The sequence below is a fragment of the Rhopalosiphum padi genome, chromosome 3 (assembly GCF_020882245.1).
Source record: "Rhopalosiphum padi isolate XX-2018 chromosome 3, ASM2088224v1, whole genome shotgun sequence".
Classification (NCBI taxonomy): domain Eukaryota; kingdom Metazoa; phylum Arthropoda; class Insecta; order Hemiptera; family Aphididae; genus Rhopalosiphum; species Rhopalosiphum padi.
Window position 1 is genome coordinate 22,539,486 of NC_083599.1, and position 9,383 is coordinate 22,548,868.

The 9,383-nt window shown below is 27.3% G+C and overlaps 1 protein-coding gene across 1 annotated transcript; it reads left to right on the plus strand.

Annotated features, from left to right (window-relative positions):
- The first annotated feature begins 1,264 nt into the window (after nt 1-1,264).
- LOC132926692 (methyl farnesoate epoxidase-like) lies at nt 1,265-8,311 on the plus strand. Its single transcript, XM_060991089.1, has 8 exons — nt 1,265-1,346; nt 6,429-6,680; nt 6,742-6,893; nt 6,964-7,224; nt 7,282-7,565; nt 7,630-7,747; nt 7,830-7,971; nt 8,049-8,311. Exons 1-8 carry the CDS (start codon nt 1,265-1,267, stop codon nt 8,225-8,227), a joined length of 1,470 nt encoding a protein of 489 aa, XP_060847072.1. The 3' UTR covers nt 8,228-8,311.
- The last annotated feature ends 1,072 nt before the right edge of the window (nt 8,312-9,383 follow it).

Below are 9,383 nucleotides of genomic sequence, written 5' to 3' on the forward strand. Positions count from 1 at the left end.
ACCACGAAAATATTCGAGTTAAACAAGATTTTTTTACATTGTTTAATAGGAAATTCTAGGACCGGAGTAAAAGTTCGAGGTATCGACGATTTCGAGTTAAAGAAGTTCAAAATAATCAAGTTCTACTGTATACATTTTACAATGATTTGCATTGTGTTTTGTTTTGTTAATTTTGTGTTCCAAAAACTTTTTTTCTAATAGAAAGTATATTGATCATAAACTTCGAGGGAGATTTATAGTATTAACTATTAGGTAAATTATGGATTTAGTTGATACTTTTTGGAATTAAATATTGAAAATTGTCAGTACTTTATAAAATAGACAGGACAAGAGCATTTATTAAAATTGTAATATTACTATGAAAATAATTGTTTGGTACTCTTGGTTTTTGTTTTTCCCGGTACAAAAATGAATTAAAACACGTATTATTGTCAAATAAATGCATAGGTAACTATCAAAAAAGACCTACCTATCTACGTGTTAAATACTTAGGTATATAAGATGCAAAGTATAAAATTAATTTTCATATAGTGTTTTGAATTAACACTTCCTTTTGATAACAATAATATTTCCGTAAATACTTTATTCGTGTATGGACTTGAAATATTAAAACGATTAGTTAAGATATTCTTATATTTTTATTTTTATATTTAGAATATTCTACATTGTTTTCCTACCTTACCTAGCTACGTATTTTCGTAACTTTGTACAGGATATTCTGTTACTGTAAACACTGTAGGCACTTACAAAGGCTGAAACACTATTATTATGTTTAAATAATACTGTTGTTTAACAATACATTTCCTTCACTTAATATGATAATTTATGCTTTCATATGGATCAATGTTTTTGGTTTAAAATAAAAATAGTTTCGTTTTTTAAATAAATCATACAATAGTTATTAGGTACTCGTATATATTATAATTGATATGTAATAAATGGATTTATATAAATGTTGTTTGTTATGCTATGTAAATATTTCTGTACTGTGATTAACAAAAAGTATTTCTATTTATTTGTGAATGGTTTCGGATAAGATCGTCGACTAAATAGAGAGAGAATCGTAGATAAAAGGAAATAAACGGAATACCCCTTCCAAGTAGTGTAGTATTTTTTCATAAAAATTAACTAGAGGTCAGTCAAAAACTCTCCTTCGATTCATTCTTTCTAGTTTCGGTGTATAGACACGTTGCAGAAGACACCTAGGTACCTATGCTTACGTGAGCCACACCTTATAATATTCATCGTCAGTAACCGTTATAAGATGATTCTCGTAGCCGCAGTTATTTCAGTTTTTATTATTATTTGTATTTTAGATATTATTCCACCGTATAAATATCCTATAGGTAAGACTATATTATTTAATTTATTATTATTTGTATTTTATTTATTATTACACCGGATAAATATCCAATATCTAAGACTATTATTAAATTTATCATAACATTTAATATATTAATTGTAGTATTGTACATACACAATACAATAGATTAAGTAGGTATAGTTTTAAGTCATTATTCAGATTTTATTATACATTCTAATCATTTTTTTTTTAAATTTATATTTTTGTATAATAACTAGCTGTATTTACCCGGCGTTTGAGTATAAATGAAACCGGTATGGGCAATCCATCTGTAGCTTACGCGGAATCAATTGCGAGAAAAAAAATAAATATTACATTTTTAATGTTACCTATTATAATTTATAATAGCGAATAAACCACCAAAAAATAACTGGTTCGATATATTATTATATCCACGAATCGTCAAAATATGTAAAATATTTTTCGTTTCTATGTTTGCAGCTTTTTATGTATAATAACTGTTACTAATACCTGTGGCTTCTATTCCAATACTCATACAGGATCCCTAATTAATATGTGCGCCAATTAGTCAAAAACTGTGGACTTGCATATTTGTCGTTTAGATATTACCCGACTAATGATAGTAATATAGCTATGAACTGTATTATAGAATTATACCATTGTCTGTTATAATCGATCTATTTATCTATCATTTCCGTTATGCTTCAGTTGAAATATTCTCAATAATTTTTTGTCAAAATCGGTGGGATATTTTTTCAGTAAATAAACCTCAACCGTACACTTTGACTCTTATATATTTATATATATATTTATTATATTAATAGCTGTTACTCGATTCTACATTTGTTATAGAACAGCTATTAGCCTATATAAATGGCGATTATAATACAGCGCAGACAATTATTAGGTACATTCATTTATAATAATTATTTTATTATCTATAATCAACTGTAGCCACCCTATATACCTTACATACCCTCACCAAGTCTCAAATAATATATCGATATAACTTTTATATAATTCGATTTCAGTTTTAGCGCACGACCAAATTAGAAAAGAAATATTACTTTTCGTGTATTATATGGACAGATAAATCTGTTTAAATATTATAACAGGCAGTTATGCGAGATGGGGAATCAATCGATACACGCGGTTGGTGCGATTTTTTTTTACCAAATCGATTTGCTGCTATGAGTCCACGGGGGGGTTTGTTGTGAACGATGGCCGTTTGGTGTTATTCGACTGTGAAACTACTGATCCGAAGTGAGATAGGTAGGTAAGTAGGTAGTTAGTGATCTGTCCGTTCGCCACCATTTTGCAATTTTGCGCTCATCGGTGGCCAGTGCCTCAGTACCTATACGACATGTACAGCCGAGCTATTTGGGCGTTCGGTTTATAGTCGTATCAATTAATGATTGAATATTTAAATAATTTTCAACTATAAAGTATGATATTATAATATAGGTAGGTACTTGTTACACGTATATTACATTAAACTACGCATCGTTTACAATTTCAATTTTGATTAATTTACAAAGTAATTTACGTATTGATGTCGAATATGATTATTTTTGATATTAATGATATTCCACAAATAAAATAAATAACGCGATATTATAAAATATATTAATTGGATTGAAATTAATTCGATAAAAGGTTACCTCGTAGAGTGTCCCTGAAAATTAGTAAGTGCGTTAATACGTAGTATGTATAAACATGTTATTCAAGGATAACTGGATGCAGTGTCTAAAGAGACCTTAACTTTCTAATTGTACCTAATCATTTCTTATATCCGTTATATATTACAACATACGTTTCTATATTGAACATGGTTTATAGGCACCAAAGTACCGTTAATCGTGTGGGCGCTACTCATTATTCAAAACCAAATTGAATAATAGTAATAGTAATGGATAGGTAGGTACTATAAACTTTCTCTTTGCATTCTTTAAATAATGAGATACAGAAATATTCAACAAGGTATTATATTATTTACTTAAGATTTTTCCCCTCGAAATCGTTTTACATCGAATACCGACATTGATTTATCGTTAAAGACATATTTAACACATCCATGCGGCAGAGTGAGTTCCTGAGTATTTTTATACTGCATGTACTTGTAGTTCGTAAATGAATAATGAACTATTTTTTAACTAAAATGGAAAAATATCGTTGATCCAGTCACCCAGAAGTTAATAAATATCACAAAAATGATATTTATAGAATAAAAATGAAATATTAAATCGTTATCCTTTGTCGTTGCAATGTTGGACAGTACATATTATCGTCAACCAACAATACCGTATATAAAACATCGAGCGTCGTATGAATTTCGAAAGTACCTAATGCACACGCGTGCATCACTAATAGTTACGTTATTATGAATGATTGTTTTGGCTTTAACAGATTTTAGGGGTACGGATTAAATTAGTCAATCACATATTATATATAAAAATGCAATTTTCACATTTTACAAACTTTTGTGTCAAACAAAAAAATATTGTTTTGTATGGTTCAATATTACTTTTAATAGCATTTATTCTCTTATATAAAAGAGCTAAATTCAAAATATAATAAAAGTTTTTTATTTTATAGAATATATATCTTTAAAGTGCATACTGCAGCATATTCTTAGTTGTGAAACCAGTGATTGTAAAATAAGTACATTTAAATTTCAACAAAAATATATCATATAATTTTCTATTATACAAAATAAAACTTTGAAAAACCAAATCCAGTAAATATTAACAAAGACCTTATAAATATATATAGTTTTATATAATACTATGTGACCATTGTTTTAAAAAAAATATATTTTATTTTCAAATCAACGAATATTTTGAATTATAAATGGTTCATCGTTGATTTTCAATATTAAAGAAACAAAATACCTACTATGAACCATAATAATATGCTGAAAATAAGCAATTCAAATCTGATTTAAATTGTATATATATTAAAACTATCAATGTTCCAATTTAATATGTGTAATTAGATATTTTAAATTTTGAGCAGAGCGATGAACATATTAATTTTACAATAATATCTGATAGATTTTTATTAATGATTTTATATTTAAAATAACATATATGTTGTATCGTGCATATTTTGGTAAATTACTGAATAATAATTGCCTAATAATATTTTTAATATTTCATATTGTCGTATACTTTCTATAAATAACTTGTTTTTAAGAAATTAATTTTTTAAGGACTTATTCAAAATGTTACTGTTTTGTGACTTTGTGTTTAGTATTCTTCAGAAATGCTGACGTCTTCTAACACTTTTTAAGTATCTATATTTAGTCAAAACACTTATTTATTTTGAAATAAATAAGTTTCAAGTGGAATGACTTTAAAATATTATAAATAAGATATCATATTATAAGTATAACATACTATATAAAAATAGTTTTGGATGAATTGATACGGTTATTATAGGTACGCATTGTGTCCTGATTATGACGCACGCCGAACGTGTAGATAATAGGTAACTTATGAATAAATGCACTATCCACTATTCAGGTTTATTTGTACACAGTGACAATATTGTAGTCTTTTTAACAAGTATGTACATTTAAATATCAAATAGTTCAAATAGTAGTACATTCTACTTATAATCTAAGATAAAACTTATTTTCTTATTATATCATACTATTTACATATTAGTTATACAATACATAATAATATAGTATGTACCTATTATATTTTTTATCACCTTTCACTCCACAGTTCCGTAATAAATTCACTATACAAACAAATGCTTTATTATTTAAATTATGTAGTTATTCAAATAAAAAATTCCTGTTAATTAATTCCAACAATCGTCTATTCGTAAAGTTGCAAATCCGTTAAACGTACAATAGTATATTACAGTCTCGTGTTCAAGAAACATAAAAAAAATAAAATGAATTAGAAAGAATAGTATTCTTTTAAGACAATTGTAGCCGAAACAACGAATGCAACGACCTAAAGAATGCTATAATATTTATTATTTTTTATATTATTAAATTTATTTTATTTTATATCACCCAGTCGTAAAAAAAATTATAAATATTATGTAGATCGGATTATTTGAAATACAATAATATTAACTAGGTATTGTCTATTTTGACAGTAAGATAACGTCGAATTGTATAATCGAAAACACAATTATGCATTTAATAACGTGTTAGATACTGTCGTCTGCCCATAAACGGCATAAACCAATATAAGATTATTATCGTTCATTAAATTCGTTTATAGGTACAATGTCGAGATTAAAAACATACTATTAAGTGGAACAAGCAAATTTATATACAAAATATTATTAACCAATAAGTTTGTGAAGAAAGTGTTTAATTAGATACAAATAAGTAGTCAAATTGGATTAAAAATTAAAATATTGATAGTTTTAACGTTAAAAAAAATTTTTTTAGTAATTTTCAGACAAAATAGTTACGTTTAAAAGTAATGAATATTCTGATAGAAATAACTGTAAAAATAGCATAAAAATTACTTATCTTTGGAATAAGAATTCGCGCCTTTGGTACAAAACTACCACAATTAAAAAACTTAGCATTGCTAAAATTTTATAATTGATTTTGCTCCAAAATCATAACCTAATTTTAAAGTTGAAACTTTTTTACATATTCAGATAAATCAGATGTAAAGTGATCTAAAAGATAAAAATATGTATAAATTATTATGTTTGCCGGTAACTGATGATTAGTGTTTGCTGGTTAAAATATCATATATACCTATGTACGAAATAAGATATTGAATTATTAATAGTAATTCCCGAGTATATGCTATAGGTACTAGGTGTATACTATATAATACATATATTTATGTATAATATCCTCCAAGTATATGTTGAATGTGAATTAAATTTAAATATTTTAATAAATAATATATGTATATATACACTTTGTGTGTGTTTGAGTTGTAAATTTTTTGATGACGACCCGATACCAATTATACAATTATTTATCAAATAATATCAAATTGTAATTAATAAATTGTATGGATCTACAAGTTACAACTAAATATAATATTATTAAAACAAAATGACAAACAATATAATTATTATTATTAAATGGATGAACTAAAACAAATTTGTACAGGACCAACAAGAATTCCATTGCTTGGTAGCTATTTAGAAGTTCAAAAGCTCAGGAATAAATTAGGATTCTATCACTTGGTTTGGGATCACTTGGCCAAAACTTACGGTCAAGTGTTTTCTGTTAAACTTGGTCGAATAGAAGCTGTGGTAGTTTCTGGATATGATGCAGTACGACAAGTATTATCCAAAGACGACTTTGATGGCCGACCGGATGGATTTTTTTTCAGATACCGAGCTTTTAATAAGAGATTAGGTAAGTTTGCTAAAAAACCATATTTAAATATTTAAAATTAATTCAAAAAATAAAATAATAGGCATAGTATTTGTGGATGGACCGACGTGGACTGATCAAAGAAAATTCTGCATGCAACATTTACGAAAAATGGGATTTGGTGGTGATTTGATGGAAAAAATCATAATCGAAGAAGTTAACGATCTCATGATAGATATAACAAAAAAATGTGAGGTATGTGTATCAATACATTTTTTACAAACTAAAAATAATGAATATAATCACTGTATTAATTTATTTTTAGAATGGTAAACCAATTGAAGTTCACGGTTTATTCGACGTATCAATTTTAAATGGTCTTTGGGCGATGTTGGCTGGTCGCAGATTTGCATTAAATGATTCTAGACTTGCAAGACTTATGGAATTAGTACATGTCAGTTTCAGAATGTTAGATATGTCAGGTGGAATATTAAACCAGATGCCATTCCTTCGGTTTTTGGCACCCAACTCTTCTGGATTCAAACACATCAAACAAATTTTAGTCGAATTTTATACGTTTTTAAAAGTAATTTTAAATTGATCAAACATTTTTTATTTTATTTAACGGTTTAATATCTTACAGGAATCAATAGATGAACATAAATACGGGGATAACGATCAGGAAGATTTTATACATGCATTTTTAATGGAAATTGAGAAGAATAAAAAAACTCAAGGATCGTTTTCAGAACAACAGCTTCTTGTTATATTATTGGATCTATTTTTAGCTGGATCGGAAACAACAAGCAGTATGTTATCATTCGTAATATTACTTTTACTCAAACACCAAGATGTACAAGATAAAGTACACGCAGAGTTGGATGCAGTAATTGGAGATCGAGAAATTCACCTTGCAGATAAAAAAAAGTACAAAGCTTAAGTAATTATTCTAATCACTTTTTAACATATATTAGTAATTATATATACACAGGTTAAGTTATCTTGAAGCTGTATTAATGGAAGTTCAGAGGTATAGTAACGTGGCACCGTTGGCAATAGCTCATAGAACTATTCGGAAAACCAGCCTACAAGAATACATAATACCAAAAGTATGATACCAAGTATAATATATTTTATACTATTAAAGTGTAGAAATATATTGTAAATAATTATTGTAAAACCATTTACCAGGATACATTAGTATTGGCGAGTATATGGAGCGTTCATATGGATAAGAACCATTGGGGTGATCCCGAAGTATTTCGACCGGAAAGATTTTTAGACAGTACCGGACAAATAATAAATGACAGTTGGCTTATACCATTCGGTGTTGGTTAGTATAATAACATACATTTTATTAATAATAAGTCAATTATTTAACGGGTGGCTTTGAATTTTCAAACTTTATAGGTAGACGAAGGTGCCTCGGCGAGGTACTGGCTAAAACCAATATGTTCATGTTCATTGCCAAATTAATTCAAAAATTCGAGATACGAATTCCAGATGGAGTCCAATTACCAGATAAACATCAAGATGGCGTCACTATTTCTCCATCTCCGTTTTCTGCTATTTTTATACCTAGACGTTGAAGAAGAGAATAAAATTAAATTTAAGAATTACAATTTTTAACACTCATTATGTGTTCATATTTATTATCTTAGAGAATAAATCTCCAATAATTAATATATGCAATTTATAGTTATAACTTATAATAACATATTACCTATGTATTCTTTTTTTTATTATTATTATTATTAGCATTCATAGTAAAAATGAATTATATAGGGAATTTTAACTAAAACATTAAATGTCTAAGTCATTTCTCATGTATACATTATATTATTATAAACACAGGTTTATTGTTGTATAATAATGTAGTGCCGTATCAAGAGGGGGATTTTGGGCTTAAGCCCCCCCCCCCCGAAAACAAATCCTGGGTACGGAACTGTAATAATGCATTTCTGTTTAAATACAAATAAAATAATAATAAATGACAAATTTGTTTGATTTTAAGTGGTGCAAACAACATATATTTATGACTTAACTATTAGTATTTTATAACAAAAACATCGAATTATCCAAAGTCTCACAATCTTGTCACTTCAGAGATAACGATTTTATTTTTAACCAACTAGAACCACCTCAATGTTCATGTCCACTACACCAAACACGTTTATTACTGCTGTGGTGCTATGTACGAGTATGCACCACCATTTAACAAAAAGCTTACCTATATAGCGAGTTTTGACAAAACTTATCGTGTCCTTGAATTTCTTTAAAACTTATAACGGTTAATGGCTATTGTTTACTGATTATATTTGTATGCATTCACAGTATCTGTCTAAACTAAGTCCATAACAATCAGCAGGTAATTCAATTAGACATTCCTTAAAACCGTTATTTATCAAAATTTGTCCGCGTATATTAAATGTTTGATTTCAACACGAACCTATGCGAGTCGGTTATTTTGTATGCATCATAATCAATGATCATACAGACTTTACAAATAACGAATTTCTTACATTAAATTAATTATCCCGTGACCTGTATGTATATATGAGTTTTGAGATAACATAATAATAGATATAAATCTATAATACTAGTTATAGTCAGTATGATTGGAAAGTATATTAGAAAAGCGACCGAAAGTTTAAAAAAATATATTTTATTTTCTATTATTTTAATAAGATTTGTATGTATGTATATTGCATATAGTCGACTATACATATATACTAAATCGTAGAA